Source organism: Oryctolagus cuniculus, chromosome 6 (genome assembly GCF_051225735.1).
Source record: "Oryctolagus cuniculus isolate XC-2025 breed Fujian yellow rabbit chromosome 6, ASM5122573v1, whole genome shotgun sequence".
Lineage (NCBI taxonomy): Eukaryota > Metazoa > Chordata > Mammalia > Lagomorpha > Leporidae > Oryctolagus > Oryctolagus cuniculus.
Window position 1 is genome coordinate 5,212,589 of NC_142872.1, and position 20,526 is coordinate 5,233,114.

Below are 20,526 nucleotides of genomic sequence, written 5' to 3' on the forward strand. Positions count from 1 at the left end.
TACCAGCTGCTACACTTCTGATCCAGCTCTCTGCTAATGACCTAGGAGAGCAGTGGAGGATGGCTCAAGTGCTTGGGACCCTGCACCCATGTGGGAGACCCGGAAGAAGCTCCTGGCTTTGGATTGGCGTAGCTCTGGTCATGGCAGCCATTTGGGCAGTGAGCCAGTGAATGGAAGACCTCTCAGTTTCTTCTTCTATCTGTACCTCTGCCTTTAGAATAAAATAAATGAATCTTTTTTTTTTTTTAAAGATTTATTTATTTATTTACATAGAGAGAAGGAGATGCAGAGAGAGAGGTCTTCCATCTGATTCACTCCCCAATTGGCCTGCAACTGCCGTAGCTACGCCGATCTGAAGCCAGGAGCTTCTTCTGGGTCTCCCATGTGGGTGCAGGGGCCCAAGGACTTGGGCCATCCTCTACTGCTTACCCAGGCCATAGCAGAGAGCTGGATTGGAAGTGGAGCAGCTGGGATTCGAACTTGTACCCATGTGGGATGCTGGCACTGCAGGCGGCAGCTTTACCTGCTACAACACAGCGCCAGCCCCAAAAATAAATGAATCTTAAAAAAAAATTTGAAAATACTGAGTTTCAAGTTCAATGTGGAACAGCTCGTCCAGGTAGTGTCTGCAGCAGCTATAGACACAGCTAGTGGCTACGAGAACGTGAAGGTTCTGTTCACTCCTTAAAACTGAAAGCAGTTGGAGGAGAAGATGAAGCACCTCCAGTTTGCTTTTCCATGCCCAGCAGAAGACTCTACTGAGCAGGGGTGGAAAGTCGTCTTCCCTTTTTTGGTCTACAGTTTTTTTTTTTTTTTTTAAATAGAAAACTTTTATTTAATAAATAGAAATTTCGAAAGTTTAACTTCTGGATTATAGCGGTTCTTCTCTCCATAACCACCCACAAACCATCCCATCTACTACTCCGTCTCCCATCCCGTTCTTCATTAAGATTCATTTTTAATTATCTTTATATACAGAAGATCAACTTAGTATATACTAAGTAAAGATTTCAACAGTTTTCACCCACACAGACACAAAGTATAAGTACTGTTTGAAGACTAGTTTTACTATTAATTCTTAGAGTACAACACATTAAGGACAGAGGTCCTACATGGGGAACAAGTGCACAGTGGCTCCTGTAGTTGACTTAACAGTTGAAACTCTTACCTAAGATGTTAGTGATCACACGAGGCTCTTGTCATGAGCTGCCAAGGCTGTGGAAGCCTCTTGTCTTCACAAACTCCAACCTTATTTAGACAAGGCCATAATCAAAGTGGAAGTTCTCTCCTCCCTTCAGAGAAAGGTACCTCCTTTGATGGCCCGTTCTTTCCACTGGGATCTCACTCACAGAGATCTTTCATTTAGGTTATTTTTTGCCACAATGTCTTGGCTTTCCATGCCTGAAATACTCTCATGGGCTTTTTAGCCAGATCCAAATACCTTAAGGGCTGATTCTGTGCTGTTTAGGGCATTTGTCATTCTGTGGGTCTGTTGTGTACCCTGTTTCCCATGTTGAATTATTCTCTCCTTTTTAATTATATCAATTATTATTAATAGACACTGGTTCACTCTCCAGTTGGCTGCAATGGCCGTAGCTGTGCCAATCTGAAGCCAGGAGCCAAGAGCTTCCAGGTCTCCCACACAGGTGCAGGGGCCCAAGGAGTTGGGCCATCTTCTGCTTGTCCAGGCCATAGCAGAGCACTGAATCGGAAGTGGAGCAGCCAGGTCTCGAACTGGTGCACATATGGGATGCTGGCACCTCAGGTGGCAGCTTAACCCGCTGTGCCACAATACCGGACCCCATTGCATTGCTTTTGTTTCCTGATATGTGGCAGTCATAGGTTTTTTGTTTGAAATTGACACATCCCCAAAACAGAGGGGCTTGTGGCCTGAGCCTAGAGGAAGGGTACCAAGCAGGCTGTCTGGGGAGAAGCTGCAAGTGAGTCCCAGTAGAGAGCAGAGGCAGTCATACTTAGGAATTCCCGGTCTTGTATTTGACCTTCTGTTTTACCTTGGGTAATCGGGTTATTTCTCAAAAGTTTTACTCAATGAAGTAGACTTAGGACAAATGAGTGGACAGTGGTCTCTTGGTGTTGTGTAAGATACATTTAGGATAACCTCAGTGTATTTTTGAAGATTTGGTTACATATTTGAAAGGCAGAGTGACAGAGGAAGAGAGAAAGAGATCTTGCAACTGCTGGTTCACTCCCTCAAATGGCCGCAACAGCTGTGGCTGGACTATGGCACAGCAGAAGCATGGATGGGAAACAGGCAGGGACACCGCGTAGCCAGTGTCTGAAACCACTCTTGTGTGGGGTGGGTGTCCTAAGTGTACCTTCCTGTGCCATGTGTGGTTTCAGAATGTCATACTGTTGCCTATTACTTGACTGTTTTTAGTGAGACTGACTGGAGGTGCCTGTGATTTAATTTACACACCAGACACAGAGCCGCTGTTGATTGATTTATTCTGCCTCTTGCTTATATGCTTATAGACAAAATCGTTGTCTTTCTGCACTATGCCTCTTGGGGTAACACTTTTTTTTAAATGTTACATTTTTTTTTCTCAGATAACTTTTTTTTTTTTTTTTTGACAGGCAGAGTGGACAGTGAGAGAGACAGACAGAGAGAAAGGTCTTCCTTTTGCCGTTGGTTCACCCTCCAATGGCCGCCGCGGTTGGCGCACTATGCTGATCCGATGGCAGGAGCCAGGTGCTTATCCTGGTCTCCCATGGGGTGCAGGGCCCAAGGATCTGGGTCATCCTCCACTGCACTCCCTGGCCACAGCAGAGAGCTGGCCTGGAAGAGGGGCAACCGGGACAGAATCCGGCGCCCCGACCGGGACTAGAACCCGGTGTTCCAGCGCCGCAAGGCGGAGGATTAGCCTACTGAGCCGTGGCGCCAGCCCTGTCAGATAATATTTGAGAAGTTAATGTGTTTTGTGTGTCAGGGATGTTAACTGTGTCATGTAGTATGGATAGGGTGGGTTCCCAGAAAGTGTGTTGTTAAGATTTTGTCTTTGGTGTCTGTGTATGTATTTCAGTTAATGAGATTTTTTCCCACTTTGAGAATTGAGAGATTGAGTTGGCTGCTTTTGCATGGATGAGGGGGAGATCCCCCATGGCCCCCTGAAGGTCTCTGGGTTCAGCTGACAGCACACAGGTTAAGAGAAAAAGGGATCTGTACCTGCAGCAGAGTGATGAGCCAGCAACCCTGTGCGGCTCAGGTGCTTCGTTCCCATTACTTGTGGGGCAGAGGATGGGTGTAGACAGTGATTTTTAGGGGGACATGAGTGGGCCTTGAGGACAGGCGATGGTTGATGAGTGATTTTCTCTGGAAGAGCCGGTGGACCAGCTTAAGACAGAGGCTCACCCGCTGTGGTTCTGTGCCTCGATCTTCCTGTGGTGTTAGTGATAGGGAGTGGATGGAGCCAGCTGCTTTCCCTTTGCAGGGTCTGGGCTTCAGGCAGATGAGGGATCTCAGAGGAGAGCCTCTTCCGGGGCTGCTGGTCTGGAGGTTCCTTTACTTTAAAAATAATCAGCACACTGGGCACCAGATTTCGAGGGCTCCTTCACTCTGTTCTGCGTTTGGTTCTGGGTTCTAGGTTTGAAGCTGCCCGTGTTCGTGAAGGGGGCCCTTTTCCTTCGGCTTCTTTGGTGCTTGTGTAGTTCTAAAGCTGCAGCCATTCCAAGCTGAGTTGCGTGCCTTTGCTCGCTGTCTGGCAGACCTCCCCATCGTGGAAGTTGTAGCTCCAGTGTATCCAGAGATAGGCAGCTTTCCAATGGGACCACCCCTGTGGTCACACCTCCCCCTAGGGCCATCTTTTCTTTTTTCTTTTTTTTTTTTTTACAGATTTATTTGAAAGGTGGAGTGGAAGAGGCAGAGGCAGAGAGAGAGGTCTTCCATCTGCTGATTCACTTCCCAAGTGGCTGCAACGGCTGGAGCTGGGCCGATCCAAAGCCAGGAGCTTTTTCCAGGTGTCTCATGCAGATGCAGGGGCCCAAGCACTTGGGCCATCTTCTGCTTACCCAGGCCTCAGCAGAGAGCTGGATCGGAAGTGGAGCTCCTAGGACTCAAACCAGTGGCTATATGGGATGCCTGCACTGCAGACAGCGGCTTTCCCTACTACACCACAGCGCTGGTGCCCCTAGGGCCATTTAGATACCCGCCTCCTACCTCTGGGCATCTGGGTTGTATTACAGTTAATGTTTTCTTTTTGATTTAAATCCTTTAAGGACAATGCTTGTTGTATTCATTTTTGAATCCTGTGGCTAGGACTCTACCTGCCACTTACTGGTACATAATGCATATTTGAATGCACTAAAAAGGACTCCATAAAAATTGTATTAATAATCATTTCAAATGTAGAGGAAAAATGGTAAGATCTACCAGCTAATGTTTTGCCGTATTTGGATGGATATGTGTATATGTTTTATACTATTACAGAATTATTTAATAGTAACTTGTAGGGGCCGGCGCTGTGGTGCAGCGGGTTAAAGCCCTGGCCTGAAGCACCGGCATCCTGTGTGGGTGCTGGTTCGAGTACCGCTGCTCCTCTTCCAATCCAGCTCTTTGCTATTGCCTGGGAAAGCAGTACAAGATGGCCCAAGTCCTTGGGCCCCTGCACCCACGTGGGAGACCTGGAAGAAGCTCCTGGCTCCTGGCTTTGGATAGGCTTATTAGCTCTGGCTGTTGTGGCAGTCTGGGGAGTGAACCAGTGAATGGAAGACCTCTCTGCCTCTACCTCTCTCTGTAATTCTGTCTTTCAAATAAAATAAAATAAATCTTTTTTTTTAAAAAGAGTAACTTTTAGACTTCATGATACATTACCTCCGACTACTGCTTGTGTCCTTTAAGAATAAGTAGTTTGGGGCTGGCACTGTGGTGTAGTAGGCTAGGCTTCTGCCTGCAGCACCAGCATCCCATATGGGTGCTGGTTCAAGTCCTGGCAGTTCTACTTTTTTTTTTTTTTTTAAGATTTATTTATTTATTTGAAAGAGTTACACAGAGAGAGAAGGGAAGGCAGAGAGATAGAGGTCTTCCACCTGTTGGTTCACTTCCCAGATGGCCGCAATGGCCAGAGTTGCGCCAATCCAAAGCCAGAAGCCAGGAGCTTCCTCTGGATCTTCCCATGTGGGTGCAGGGGCCCAAGGACTTGGGCCATCTTGTACTGCTTTCCCAGGCCATAGCAGAGAGCTGGATCGGAAGTGGAGCAGCTGGGACTTGAACCAGCGCCCATGTGGGATGCCGGCGCTGAAGGCAACGGCTTTACCTTCTACACCACAGTGCCGGCCCCTGTTCTACTTCTTGATCAACTCTCCTGCTGATGTGCCTGGGAAAGCAGTGGAAGATGGCCCTGCACCCATGTGGAGGACCGGGATGAAGCTCCTGGCTTTGGATCGGCCCAGCTTCTGCCATTGCAGCCATTTAGGGAGTGAACCAGCAGATGGAAGATCTCTTTTTCTCCCTCTCTGTCACTCTGTGTCTGCCTTTTAAAATAAATATATAAATACATAATGTTAAAAAGAAAAGTTCATAAAAATGTGTTACAAAAGAAGTATGTATAGATTTTAATTTTTTTGCACAAAGATAAGCTCATAGTTTTCAGAGTTTTTTGAAGTATCCTTTTATACATTTAATTTTAAACATTTTTTTGGGACGCTAAAGTACGTGAATACTGAGCACTGACTCATGTACGTGTAGGTCCCTACTTGTGCAGTCGCACTCAGGTGAGAGAGAGGTCATGGCCAGCGCTATTCTGCTTGTTGTTGCATGTCACATGAGTGGGTGTTTGTTGTGCTCCCTTTGGATCTGGCTTTTGTGGCTCCATAACTTTCCCGTGAGGTCTCCAGTGCTGCCTGTGTGTCAGCAGTTGGTTCTTTCTACTGTATGTATACCAGTGTGGAGCTACTGCCCATAGTTTCCAGTGGTCTGTGAGAGTTCTGCTTGAGCCACCTTCTGGCCTATAATACCAAGTTATCAATTAAAAAAAATTTATTTTTTAGCTTTTCTGATTGGAATGTATATTATGGTAGATTTTTAAGTTGTGGTTTCTTGAAGTTAAATGATAATTGAGCACTTTGTCATGTTCTTATTGGTTATTTGAATATCCCCTTTTGGTAAGTACCCATTTTCTTACTGCACATTAAAAGAACACTTTGTTTTTAATTTGAAAGTCAGAGAGATAATCTTCTATTTGCTGGTTTACTCCTCAAATGCCAGCAACAACCAGGCTGAAGCCAGGAGCCTGGAACTCCAGCCTAGTCTCCCAGAGACCCAAGTACTTAAGCCATTACCTGCTGCCACCCAGGGTGTGCATTAGCAGGAAGCTGTATTGGAAGTGGTGTTGGGACTGAAATCCAGGCACTCATATGTGGTGTGGGCATTGCAAGCAGTAGCTTAACTACTGCACCAGATGCCTGCCCCATTTTAAAGTTGATTTACTTGTTTTCTTGCTACTTAAGCATTTTTATTTTTATTTATTTATTTATTTATTTTTTATTTATTTATTTTTTTGACAGGCAGAGTGGACAGTGAGAGAGAGAGACAGAGAGAAAGGTCTTCCTTTTGCCGTTGGTTCACCCTCCAATGGCTGCCGCTGCCGGCGCGCTGCGGCCGGCGCACCGCGCTGATCCGATGGCAGGAGCCAGGAGCTAGGTGCTTTTCCTGGTCTCCAGTGGGGTGCAGGGCCCAAGCACCTGGGCCATCCTCCACTGCACTCCCGGGCCACAGCAGAGAACTGGCCTGGAAGAGGGGCAACCAGGACAGAATCCGGCACCCCGACCGGGACTGGAACCCGGGGTGCCGGCGCCGCAAGGCGGAGGATTAGCCTAGTGAGCCGCGGCGCCAGCTGCTACTTAAGCATTTTTAACATGTTCTAGAGGTGGATATATGGTGAGTTTATGTCTTCTTTTTTGACTCTGCTTTGATCAAGAAAAACAAGAGCCCGTATCAGTGGTGTGTGAACTTTTATGTAAACCAGTCTCCATAGTGTTGGTATATTGATCAGGAGTTTTGAAAGCTCTGACCCAAGTAGTGACTTAGACCTTGTTTCAAGAAAAAGGAGAACTGAGAAGTCTGGATGTTGCTCCCAAGGGATGCGCAGATAACACACCTGAGTCGTGGGACTCATCCACGGGGTTGGCAGTTGAAGTACGTTGTCGGGTGAGCATCAGTATCAAGCTTGAGGGAAGTGGGAAACCAGGAATGTTCTGTCATTGAGCCTTCACAGTTTTATTCTGGGAAAGATGTGGAGTTGGCTGTGTTGGAATATCAGCGGTTTCTCTGCAGTGCGAGCTGTAGGTGAAAAGAAACTGGAGATAAAATAATTTCTCAGAATACCACACAGGTACTTCTGCACCCAACCTGTCATTTCCAAAAGGCGTAAATCTGCTTTCCTTTTGTAAGCCTTTGTCTTTGCAGCAATTTTAATGACCTGGAGGTCCAGCAGCTAAGGTTAAAATTTCATGCAATTTGTGAATTCCATGTATTACAAAACAGTTTTCAAGTGAGCATGTTTATACTCACATACTTTTTAAAATTAAGAACAAAAGGCCCAGCATACCTAGAATAGAGAAGTGGTGACAGCGTGCAGGAGCTTCAGTCTGGGCCATGAGATGCGGGGAGGGGCTGAGGCCGCCTTCGCTGAGGAAGGTGGACAGGTACACGGTGATGGGTCCATGTGGTGTCCTCGTTCCTCTGCCTCCTGCCCCACTGACCAGGCAGGGGGAACTGCACCATCACAGACCCATAGTGGTTTTCAGCCACTGAGCATGTAAAGCCATTTAGACTCTGGAAGTGAGGTGGGGAAAGGCTGACAATAATACAAGTGTTTAAAGAAGGAGAATTTGGGGGCCAGCGTTGTGGTGTAGAGGGTAAACTGCTGCCTGGGATGCCAGCAATCCTATATGGGCCCTGGTTCTTGTCTGAGCTGCCTCACTTCTGGTCCATCTCCCTGCTAATGTGCCTGGAAAGGCATTGGAAGATGTCCTAAGTGCTTGGGCGCTTGCATTCAGGTGGGAGACCCAGAAGAAACTCCTGGCTCCTGGGATTGGCCTGGCCCAGCCCTGGCTATTGGAGTCATTTGAGGAGTGAACCAGCAGATGAAAGATCTCTCCCTCTTACTCTGTAACTGTCTTTCAAATAAATAAATCTTTACAAAAATAATTTTAAAGCTAAAATAATAGATGGGTAGTTTCTTATTTTGTAACTGAAGCCCAGTGGGTTAATCAGGTTAGGTCTGGCTTCTCTGACCGGGATGTGTAATTAATGCCTGACATTCCTCCTAGCCCTTGAGGTGCTTACTGTCAAGGAAAGGCAGTTTGGAAATTGTTAGTCCAGTTTGCTCATTGTCACTTATATTGAATTTTGATCACACAGCCCCTCCCCTTCTGTACCACACAACTACACTAACATGGTTGTAGCTGTGCGTTTAAATGGGTGTTAATTGCAAATCAGTTTTCACATATTTGAAAAGTAGTTGTGTATGTGGAAGGCAGTTTTTAGTTTGTAGCTTGGAATATGTATAAGATTGTGGATTTTGTGACTAGAATCACTGTAGTCCCAAGTGATCTACGTTGCTTGCCACCTGCAAATGGGGAAATTCAGGTTCTGATTTGGAAAGGATTTTCCAGTCCAGGAGCGACAGAGCTTGGGCTGCCCCCTGGGGGCCTCTGACCCCCCTGCTTAGTTTTTTTTTTTTTTTTTTTTAATAACTTTTTTTTTTTTTTTTATCTTTTATTTAATGAATATAAATTTCCAAAGTACGTCTCATGGGTTACAATGGCTTTCCCCCCCATACCGTCCCTCCCACCCACCACCCTCCCCTTTCCCACTCCCTCTCCCCTTCCATTCACATCAAGATTCATTTTCGATTATCTTAGTATACAGAAGATCAGCTTAGTATACCTTAAGTAAGGATTTCAACAGTTTGTTCCCACACAGAAACATAAAGTGAAAAATAATAGATGATTTTTTTTTAAATGATGATGAAATCAGATCAGACCTATTGTCATGTTTAATCCCAGTGAGAGTCAAGTTGGGAATTGATAGTTTCTTTTCTTTTCTTTTTTTTTTTTTTTTTAACAGAAGATCAGTTTAGTGTACATTAAGTAAAGATTTCAACAGTTTGCACCCCCATAGAAACACAAAGTGAAATATACTGTTTGAGTACTCGTTATAGCATTAAGCCTCAGTGTACAGCACATTAAGGACAGAGATCCTACATGAGGAGTAAGTGCACGGTGACTCCTGTTGTTGACTTTACAAATTGACACTCCTGTTTATGGCATCAGTAATCTCCCTATGCACCCGTTATGAGTTTCCAAGGCTATGGAAGCCCCTTGAGTTCTCCGACTCTTATCTTGTTTAGACAAGGTCATAGTCAAAGTGGAGGTTCTCTCCTCCCTTCAGAGAAAGGCACCTCCCTCTTTGAAGACCTGTTCTTTCCACTGGGATCTCACTCACAGAGATCTTTTTGCCAGAGTGTCTTGGCTTTCCATGCCTGAAATACTCTCATGGGCTTTTCATGGACACTATGAGAAATGGTGACTTGATCAGCATAGCCCTGACTGCTAATGGACAACTTAATACATTATCCCTCATAGTATTTTTTTTTTGTCTGTTCTACTTAATATGACTGGTTTAATTCTGTAATTATCACACAGTTATTCTTAAGTGTTGAAAATTAACTGAAATGTGATCCCTGTTAAACATAAAAGTGGGAATAAGAGAGGGAAGAGATGTATAATTTGGGGCATGCTCAAGCTGACTTGCCCCAAATGGTAGAGTTGGAAACATACTAGGGGATTCCAATTCAATCCCATCAAGGTGGCATGTGCCAATGCCATCTCACTATTCCAAGTGATCAATTTCAGTTCACAATTGATCATAATGAAAGGACTAAGAGTCAAAGGGAGCACATAAACAAGTCTAGTATCTGCTAACACTAACCGATAGAATAAATAAAGGGGAGAGTGATCCAACATGGGAAGTGAGATACTCAGCAGACTCATAGAATGGCAGATGTCCTAAATAGCACTCTGGCCTCAGAATCAGCCCTAAAGGCACTCGGATCTGGCTGAAAAGCCCATGAGAGTATTTCAGGCATGGAACTTTTTTTCTTTTAAGATTTATTTATTTATTTGAGAGACAGAGTTACAGAGAGGCAGAGGCAGAAAGAAAGAGATCTTCAGTCTGCTGGTTTACTCTCCAGATGGCCGTAACAGCTGGAACTGCACAGATCCGAAGCCAGGAGCTTCTTCTGGGTCTTCCATGTGGGTGCAGGGGCCCAAGGACTTGGTCCCTCTTTTGCTTTCCCAGGCCATAGTAGAGAGCTGGATTGGAAGTGGAGCAGCTGGGACTCAGCTTCATCTGCTAGGCCACAGCGCTGCCTCCCCCCAACCCCACACTCCCGCTTAGTGTTTTTTCATGCTTTTCATTTCCTGGGTATTTCTGAATTGTTGTCTTTGAAGTAAGTTTTATCAAATTGGAGGTCTAACAGCTAAAACTGATAATTTGATTCAAATTGTTATTAACAGGTCTTTGAAGAAACTGGCTTTGATATCAAAGACTATATTTGTAAGGATGATTACATTGAACTTCGAATCAACGACCAGCTTGCTCGTTTGTACATCATTCCAGGAATTCCTAAAGACACAAAGTTTAACCCAAAAACCAGAAGAGAAATTCGGGTATGTAACAGTTGAGAGTATTTTCAGATTGCTAGACACTGTCAGATTTGAATGAATTAGAGAGTTTCTTCTAGAAACTTCTTGTTAAGTAACAATGGATTATTTGCTTCTGTCTTTCAGAACATTGAGTGGTTCTCCATTGAGAAGTTGCCCTGTCACAGAAATGATATGACCCCAAAGTCCAAACTTGGTTTGGCTCCTAACAAGTTTTTTATGGCTATTCCCTTTATCAGGTGTGTTTATCTCCTGAAATAGAGGAGTATCCTTCATGATTTGGGTAGTTGTTACCTAGAGCCAATGTTTTAAAACTGAATTGTTAATGTTTCCATAGGCCATTAAGGGACTGGCTTTCTCGACGATTTGGTGATTCTTCAGACAGTGACAATGGATTCTCCTCAGCCGGCAGCACACCAGCTAAACCCACAGTGGAAAAATTGAGGTAAAGAAGTAAATTCATGGGATGGCTTAGTGGTGTAGGGAGGGGTTAAAGCTTCCACGTGTGACACTGGCATACCATGTGGGTGCTGGTTCTTGTCCTGGTTGCTCCACTTCTGAACCAGCTCCCTGCTAATATGCCTGGGAAAAGCAATGGAGAATGGCCCCGGCCACCCATGTGGGAGAACTGGATGAAGGTCTTGGCTTTGGTCTAGCCCAGCCCCAGACGTTGACAGCCACCTGGGAAGAGAACCAACGGGTGGAAGATCTCACTGTCTCCCTTTGTCTCTCGCATTCTAACTCTGACTTTCAAATACATAAATACATTTTTAAAAAAAGTAAATTCATGAAATTTTGACCTTCTGGTATATTTAAAAAAAATACAGTTAGCAGTTTTGCTTTTAAAGTTAGCAGAGATGTGATTCGTTTTTTCTCCTGGGATTTCAGTCTAGATCTCCCACATGGATTGCAGGGACCCAATACTTGAGCCCTCACTGCTGTCTTCCAGGGTATGTGTCAGCAAGAAGCTGGAATCTGAAGCAGACACGGGCTCTGGGTGTCTCATGTGGTGTCTCAAGCACTGGGCCAGAGGCCCACCCCTAAAGTTCCTGTATTTGCTGTGGTGTTTTGCTGCTGTTTTGCTGCCGGCTGCAGCAACTGGAGCTGGGCCGACCTGAGGCCAGTAGCCAGGATCTTCCTTTGGATACCCCACGTGGATAAAGGCTTCCAAGCACTTGGGTCATCTTCTTTCCCAGGCGCATTGACAGACAGCTGGATCAGAAGTGGAGCATCTGGGACTCAGATTGGCGCCCATATGGATACCCACCCTGCAGGAGGAGACTTAACCTTTTTTAAGATATTTAAGGCTAATCATTTAGCAGGGAAGAGGAACCTGTTTCTGCCAAGGGCCTGTTGGGTACTTGTAACATTTATGTGGCACACAGAATGAGCCTGCTGTGTATTGAATTTTGAGTCTCACCTGTGTATGCCTTGGCAGGGCCAGACCAAGTGATTCCGTGGGCCTCGTGTGTCCTGTGGAATGATGCTCCTCACCCCTGACTTACGGTGAGGGGGTGTTACAGATAATTTAGAATCCAGGATGAAAAATTACGGGTTGTTAATTCATTCAAGAAGTGGTTAGTGCTAGTCACTCCAGAGAGCTGGGGATAGGACAGGGGACAAAGTAGACAGGACTCTGCCTTATGGGGCTTGCTCTCCAGCAGGGGAGCTAGTTAGATGATAAGTAAGAATGTGAAATATATCGTCTGGAAGATCAGCTGTCATGGTGTGGAAAGAGCTGTGAGTGGGAGCAGGTATTTGGCACAGCAGTTAGGATACTTCTTGGGATATGCATGCTCCATATCAGAGCGTGGTCCCGGTCCCAGCTCCACTCCCAGTCCCACTTTGCTGCTAGCGCACACCCTGGGAGGCAGCGAGTGATGCTCAAGTACTTGGGTCCTTGCCACCCACAAGTGAGACCTAGATGGTGTTCTGGGCTTCCTGCCCCATCCCCAGCCTTTTAGGGCATCTAAGAGTGAAACCAGTGATGGGAGATTTCTGTCTCTGTCTCTTCCCTTTCTCTCTTTCTCTCTCTCACTCTGCCTTTCAAATAAACTGAAAATAAATAAAAAGAGAAAAAGGGCCCGTGCCTCGGTTTACTAGGCTAATCCTCCGCCTTGTGGCGCCGGCACACCGGGTTCTAGTCCCGGTCGGGGCGCCGGATTCTGTCCCGGTTGCCCCTCTTCCAGGCCAGCTCTCTGCTGTGGCCAGGGAGTGCAGTGGAGGATGGCCCAGGTGCTTGGGCCCTGCACCCCATGGGAGACCAGGAGAAGTACCTGGCTCCTGCCATCAGATCAGCACGGTGCGCCAGCCGCGGCCATTGGGGGGTGAACCAACGGCAAAAGGAAGACCTTTCTCTCTGTCTGTCTCTCTCTCTCTCACTGTCCACTCTGCCTGTCAAAAAAAAAAAAAAAGAAAAAGAAACTGTAAGTGGAAACATTTTTTCCTGACTTTTGTTTTTAAAATCTTCATGTAGTCGAACCAGGTTCCGCCCCAGTCAGCAGCTGTTTCCCGAGGGCTCTCCTGGGGACCAGTGGGTCAGGCCCCGGCAGCCCCTGCCCCAGAGGCCACACAGCGGTCAGCCCGAGCTCTCAGACCTCTTGAAAGCCAAGGTGAGTGCAGCACGTTTAGAATGTTTGGGAAATGTAGATACTTTGGCTCTGTATTCACTCGCAACTGAGGAGTTGCCTGTTAATTGTCACCCGGCTCTGAGTGTTGATCCAGGGTTCTGGGTGCTGACTGACCCTTAACCTTGCAGCTTTGGTACAATGAATATAGTGTAGTGAGAGGACTTAGGGGCTAACTTGGTGTATACATGCTGCCAGTGAAAGGTTCATTTAAAAACAAAGCTCAAAAAGAAAATGATCTTCCAAATTAAGATAAATAGGGCCTTTTTGTGTTTCTGTTCACATAAAGGAAAGTCACCATTTATTGTAAAATAGCATTTTCAGTATTGTGTCCTAGTGTGTGATGGTGCCACAGTTAGCCTGCCACACTCGTGGCACTTGGGATTATTGCCAGTTGTTGCCTGTTCCTCCGTGTATCCATGCACAGTGTTTTAAGTGATTCATGTCCTGTGCAAAATGTAGAGCTCTGGGTGTTCCCCCTTTGTTGGCAATACTTGGCGTGCATGTCCTTTTGTCTTAGCCATCCATTTGGCTGCCAGTATTTGTTCAATTTTTCTTTTAAAAAATAATACGGACTGGTGTTCTGGCCCAGTGGGTTAAGGTGTCAGCTGCGACGCCAGCATCCCATATGGGTGTGGATTCATCTCCTGACTACTCCACTTCCAGTCCAGTTCTCTACTAATGGTCTGAGAAAAGCAGCGAAAGATTGAGCCCCTGCACCCATGTGGGAGACCGGAATGAAGCACCTGGCTTCTGCTTGGCCCAGCCCTGGCCCTTGGAGCCACTTGGGGAGTGAACCAGCAGATGCAAGATGGATTGATCTCTCTCTCTCTCTCTCTGACACATACTCTCTCTCTCTTTCACTTTCACTTTCACTCTCTTTCAAATAAGTAAAAAATAGACCAGGTTTGTCAAAATTAGAAACTGTTGTGCTTAGAGAAGCACAGTCCGAATGAGTGAAAAGACAGTCCATAAAATGGGAGAAAACAGGAGGTAACTGGAGTGGCAAGTTCATGACAGCTGAAGTAAAGCTGGCCGGGGCTTGTCCATCTGGGAAGTGAACGGTCGGCATTGGCGTGGCGTGTGACTGCTCACTGCTGCTGAGTTATCCATGCTGTGTTGACGTGGGAAATTTTACACACAGTGTGCTGCAGTAAAAGTAACTCCCGGGAAGAGCAGAATGAAACGGATTGTAAAAGGGTCTGGTGACAAGTTTGTGACAGCCTTGGTCTATTTAATTAGGGTGTTGATTACAATTAGGCAGTTGACACAACAGCTGTATAGGTAGAAGGAATGCAGATAAACACATTTTATTGTATATATATTTTTAAAAGTTCTTATTTTATTTATACTGTTTTATCAGTTCTTTTAAGTAACTGCCTTTTCAAGACTCTAAGGATATAGTAAAGTTTAGAACATTGTGTGATCTGGGGCTGGCCTTGACTCCACATCCTGCTTGGTGGTGCCTGGGTTTGAGTCCTCGCTCCCCTTTATATTCCCATCCCAGCTTCCTACTCATATGCCCTCTGGGAGGCAGCCCATGTGGCTTAAGTGGTTGGGTCCCTGCTAATTGAGTTCCTGGCTCCCAGCTCTGTTCTAGCCTAGCCCTGGCTGTTAGCATTTGGGGAGTGAAGCAGTAGATCAGAGATCTTTCTCTGCCTTTCAAAGAAATTAAATAAAAACTAAATATTTGAAATAGAGATTGATGTTTAAAGGTAAACTTAAAATTTTTTTTAAAGATTTATTTATTTATTTATTTGAAAGAGTTGGAGTGACAGAGAGAGCAAGCTTCCATCTGCTGGTGCACTTCCTATATGGCTGCAGTGGTCAGCACTGGGCCAGGCCAAAGGCGGGGCCAGGAGCGTCATCCAGATCTCTCATCTTCCTAACAGGGGCCAAACACTTGGACCTTCTGCTGTAGCTTTGCCCAATCCATTAGCAGGGAGCTGGATCAGAAGTGGAATAGCCAGGACACAAACTGATGCTGGTGCCCATATGGGATGCCAGCGTCAAGCCACAATGCTGGCCTCCGCTTTTTTTTTTTTTTAATGTTTATTTGAAAGAGAGCAACAGGGAACTTTACTTCTCAGATGCTCACAGTTGCTGGGGCTGGGCCAGGGTCAGGTCATAGTGAGGAGCTAGGAACTCCATCTGGGTCCCCACATGGGTAGCAGGAACACAAGTAGCTTGAGCTATTACCTGCTGCCTCTCAGCTTGTGCCTTGGCAGGAAGGTAGATTGAAAGCAGACAGTGGACTTAAACCCAAGCTCTCCAGCTCTCCAATATGGGATGCATGTATCCCAAGTGTGACTCAACTTGCTGTGCCACAACACCTGCCCCTAAACATAGATTTTAAAAAATCCTTAATTTTATTTCAACGAGAAATGGACAGATATCTTCATCTGCTGGTTCACCACCTAAATGCCTACAATAGCAGGAGCTGGGCCAGGCCGAAGCCAGGATCCTGGAACCCAGTCCGCATCTCCCAGGTGATTTGCAGGGACCCGACTCCTCAAGACATCACCGTTGTCTCCCAGCTAACCCATTAACAGGAAGTGAGCGTCAGGAGTCAGAGCCAGGACTCCGACTCAGGCATTCTGATAGTGCAGTCTAAACTGCTGGGCCAGATGCCTTCCCCAGCGTCAGGTATTTTTTTCTGTGGAAAATTAGTTTATGTTAATAAAATAGCAAGATTTAAACTATGGCAAGTGAGGGTTTCATGTCTGAATTTAAGCATAATGGCCCAGATTTCAAAAGGAGCAGTAATGACTGTTTTATAAGATGAGATTAATCCCTTGGCAAGGCTTACTGCTGATGAGCAGCTTGCTGTCCGCGCCTGTCCCTTGCTCCAGGAGCAGTGTGCCCCAGAGTCCCTCACGGAGGGGTTCCCTGATGGTCATGGTGGTTTTCCAAACTTTCTCCCTTCACAAATGCTGTTTTAGTTTCTTAGAAAACAAAAACAAGACAGAACACGCAAAAGGTGAAACTGATATATTTGTCTCCCATTTTTGGCTTACAAACAAGATCTCTAAGTAGATTGGAAGTAAGATTGGGAGCGTCGCTGTTTCGTACCCTTACAGGAGTCCTGCTTTATTGCTACCTCCTGTGGATGTGATGTGTGAGGGTTTAGTGGACACTTGCTGAGTTGTTTTACCCCTCCCCTTTTCTGAACTGTGTCTTTGTCCCAGGTAGCAGGTTGGAGGTGAGGTTACTGGGTGGTAGGCATGGACCACAGGGGTCTGGACGGAGCCCCTGGGGCAAGATGGAGCGGTGTTTGCCTGCTGCAGTGTCTGCATGGTGCTGGGGGTGGGTGCACATCCTGCCTGGGGTGGAGGCCATGTGCGGGCGCGGGCGTGGGGGCGGAGGGACAGCCGCACTGGTGCAGGACAGAGCCACACACGCCAGGACGGTAGCCCTGGAATCTCTTTGCTGATCCTTGTGCAGCCAGCCCAGCCTATTGCAGGGGTTTGCTTTGTGCTGTTGCACTGTTAACATTTTGCTTCTTCTTACTGAAAAAACAGAATCCAAGTTCGAGGGGAAATGGCAGAAAACAGTATCAGGACTCACCTAATCCAAAGAGAAGGACCAACGGGGCCCACAGCCAGCCCGCCAAGCAGCAGAGCCCCTTGACGGTGAGTGTGCAGCTCCCTGGCAGCGTGGGCTGTGTCAGGCTTCTCAGTGGAGAAGGGGCACCGTCAGGGCACGTGGACGTAACTTGCTTTGTTCTTGTTTTTGTGGGTCTTTTGATAGGATTTTTGTGGAACTAAATTATGCATAGTTCACACACTAAAAATCTTCGGCCACTTTAAATTACAGGCTTGTGACACTGATTGATTTGCATAGCTAATGTTTGTTTTTTATGTGGCTATTAACTCCGTGAAAACAATAGACACTCAAACGTGTTCTCTACAGTAATTCACTGGATATTGTTCTGTGTATGTTTTTCTAAATAATTTCATTTTAATTAAGCTGACAGTTTGGGGTAACTTTACAATGTGTCTTGTTTCCTCCTAGAGTTTAGAAAATTTAAAATAAAACACGAGCTGTGCGTCAAGTAACAGAACTTTGAAGGGATTTCTGTCCTTCTTTTATTTAGTCTGTGTTCCAGAGTTGTTCCTAACTAGATTGCTGTCACGCATGTTAGATTTCTCAGTGTAGCGTCACCCATTTTCCATTTTTTTAAGAGCAAGTGATACTAGCAGTTTCAGATTTGTCCCAGCATATTTTACCTGAGTTCCCTGGGTTCTGTTGCAGCGACTGTGTGAGTAACAGCCACGTCCTGTCGGACCACTTGGCCTTTTCTAGCACTCTCATCTGGTGAAAGGGACGAGAACAGAGGAGGCCCTCTCAGCAGATGACCAGCAGGCTTGTGATGAAATCCACTTCCTTAAGTAACAGTATTGTGCGATGGAAGAGGCTTGTGATGAAATCCACTTCTTTAAATGATAGTATTGTGCGATGGAAGAGGCTTGTGATAAAATCCAATTCCTTAAATAATAGTATTGTGCAATAGATGAATTTGATTTAGTACCAGTCAGAATCATAGTGGATTTTGAGAGGGGTCTTTACAAAATCTAGATGGTAAAATTTGTGTAGAAAAACTTGAACACATTAAAAAGTTTTTATAAAAGAAAATGGATGGAGAGCAAGTATATGAACATTTATAAGATTACAAAAGTGAAAGTGACTGTGATAAATGTGACGGTTGTTAAACCATGTGTGTAGTCCAAGAATATAAATTAGAACAAGTACCACTTTTCCCCCAGGGACATGCAAAGATGAAAAGGTTGATAGTACCCGGGCCTCCTCCTGGGTGGGCTGGCAACACGTGACGACGAGCAATGGGTGTCACTGCTGCGGGGTGGTTCGGCTTTATGAAAAGCTTGAGAAAGTACTTGGCTCATTTCCTAGAAAAGGAATTTAAATAGTATTCATCCTCTTTTTTATAATAATGAAAATATGGGAACAATCTAAATGTCCTAGATCGTATTAAGTGCAGTATCATAGATCTGACACAGAGACTCCCATGAAGTCAGTAAACATGATGATATAGATGTGTATTTATTTTAAAAGGAATTTGATCACATTCTATTACATTTAAAAAGGGTTACAAGAAAAGTACCATGTAACATATAATTCCATTTAAAAGTAGCCCAAGTATTTGAAAATGCATTTATGTACATCTTCATAGGAAAAAAAAAAAAAACTCTATCAAATAATGGTAATTAAGTTTGAGGTGAGAAGTAGAATAAATAAGTTAGTTCTTCTGATGTTTCTATGATCCACATGTAGTGAAGAACTAAACACGGTTTAGGCTTAATAAAAAGTGAATACAAGCAAAGAAAAGCAACAGTGAGAGAATGGGGATGGTGATTATATTCCTGGCCTGATTTTCTACCTGAGAAATTAGATACATATCTCCTGATTTTTCGTAAGTGAAGTCACTGGAGACCGTGTTGCATGAGTGTATGTGTTTGTGTTTTTTAAATAGAAATGTGAAAAGAAGCTGCATCCACGGAAACTTCAGGATAACTTTGAAACAGGCAAGTCATTGTTTTGTTTAAAATCTGTCTTGTGGCCGGCACTGCGGCTCACTGGGCTAATTCTCCGCCTTGCGGCGCTGGCACACCGGGTTCTAGTCCCGGTCGGGGCGCCGGTTCTGTCCCGGTTGCCCCTCTTCGAGGCCAGCTCTCTGCTGTGGCCAGGGAGTGCAGTGGAGGATGGCCCAAGTACTTGGGCCCTGCACCCCATGGGAGACCAGGAGAAGCTCCTGGCTTCTGCCATTGGATCAGCGCGGTGCGCCGGCCACAGCGTGCTGGCCGCGGTGGCCATTGGGGGGTGAACCAACGGCAAAAGGAAGACCTTTCTCTCTGTCTCTCTCACTGTCCACTCTGCCTGTCAGAAAAAAAAAAATCTGTCTTGTGAGATGTGGATTGTCTTTGCCTTTATTTGATTTCAGTGCAGTGAGTGATGAACTGTGACAGAGTTTCCTGTGCTATCTCTTTTGTAAATATCAAGCTTTGGCCTTGGCGTGCGTGTTGTGGATGGATGGACCTTTGCTTAGGGGTTAGAGAGAGTGGAGAGGGCCAAGTGTCATAGGGTGAGAAAGCGTCCTTCTCTGCTCCACGTACGAGGGGCGCTCAGACCTCCCCGCAGCTTCCTCACGTGGGCGCTCCTCGCGGTCAGATCTCCGCGGGGCCATCGAGGACACTTTGTGAAAAGCACGCTTGCAGTTTCTCATCCTCCGTTCTGGAAGGAAGCTGTGTTGCCTGATTGGAAACTAACCCTAACGAATGTAGAAAGCGGCTAGGTAATACGGTTTAGTGGATGTCATTTGGAAGTACGGGTGCTATTTTAGTTTGTATGAGATTCCCGTGTGGTACATAAGCATTTGCTCACCATCACGGCCTTCCTAGAGTGAAGTCTAAGAATGAAAGACTATCGTATTTCATATTCTTTATAAACAGTGTCGTTTTAAGCAAGGTGAACGCTTTTCTAAGAGACATGCGTTCACCCTGCTGTGGACAGCTCAGGTTCGCCGTGAAGCTGTGGGAGCAGCCATCAGAGTGCGGTCTGATGTTTGGCACTGTGACAGGCACGCAGGCACGGACACGCGAGTGCACACACACACACACACACAGAGTAGTGGGAATGGTCATGAGAGTGCGGTCTGATGTTTGGCACAGTGACAGGCAGACACGCACAGACACACAGTGACAGGCAGACGCAGACACACACACACATACCCCTTCCGTCAGTTGGTTCTTTCCCCGAATGGCCATGATGGTCTGGGCTGGATCAGGCCAAAGCCAGGAGTCAGGAATTCCATCTGGATCTCCCACATGGGTGCAGAGTTCCAAGTACTTTTGCTGTTCCCAGGCCTGTTAACATGGAGCTGGACTGGAAGTGGGACAGCCCGGACTCAAACCCTGTGCTCCGAAACAGGACCCGGCATTGATGGCAGCCTAAGCTGCGTCACCTCAGTGTCGGCCCGGGAAGTCCTTTGGCTGGACTTTCTCTGGCCACCTTGGGTGGTAGGGCTGCGTGGCTTGAAAAGCAGTTACCTAAGAGTCAGTTTAACTCGGAGCCTACAGCCAGCTGGCCATGAGGAGGAGTCACACAGACAGCTGGGGGACTTCAGAGTCGTTAGGGAAACTAGTGTTTGCAGTCTCTTCAGTTGATCTGCCAGGAAGCCTCCATTAATGTTGGCAGAAAA

At 46.0% G+C, this 20,526-nt stretch overlaps 1 protein-coding gene across 4 annotated transcripts in view; it reads left to right on the plus strand.

The window, feature by feature from the left end:
* Positions 1–20,526, plus strand: part of DCP2 (decapping mRNA 2) — a 42,896-nt gene that overhangs the window by 17,965 nt on the left and 4,405 nt on the right. For 3 of the 4 annotated variants that reach the window (XM_070076008.2, XM_070076009.2, XM_089334798.1), the window contains 6 exons: positions 10,537–10,689; positions 10,810–10,922; positions 11,021–11,128; positions 13,160–13,295; positions 16,832–16,942; positions 18,802–18,853. In XM_070076008.2, the coding sequence (XP_069932109.1) occupies positions 10,537–10,689; positions 10,810–10,922; positions 11,021–11,128; positions 13,160–13,295; positions 16,832–16,942; positions 18,802–18,853 (673 nt within the window). The remainder of the gene's footprint in view (positions 1–10,536; positions 10,690–10,809; positions 10,923–11,020; positions 11,129–13,159; positions 13,296–16,831; positions 16,943–18,801; positions 18,854–20,526) is intronic. The other variant, XR_016235032.1, reaches the window with a different exon arrangement.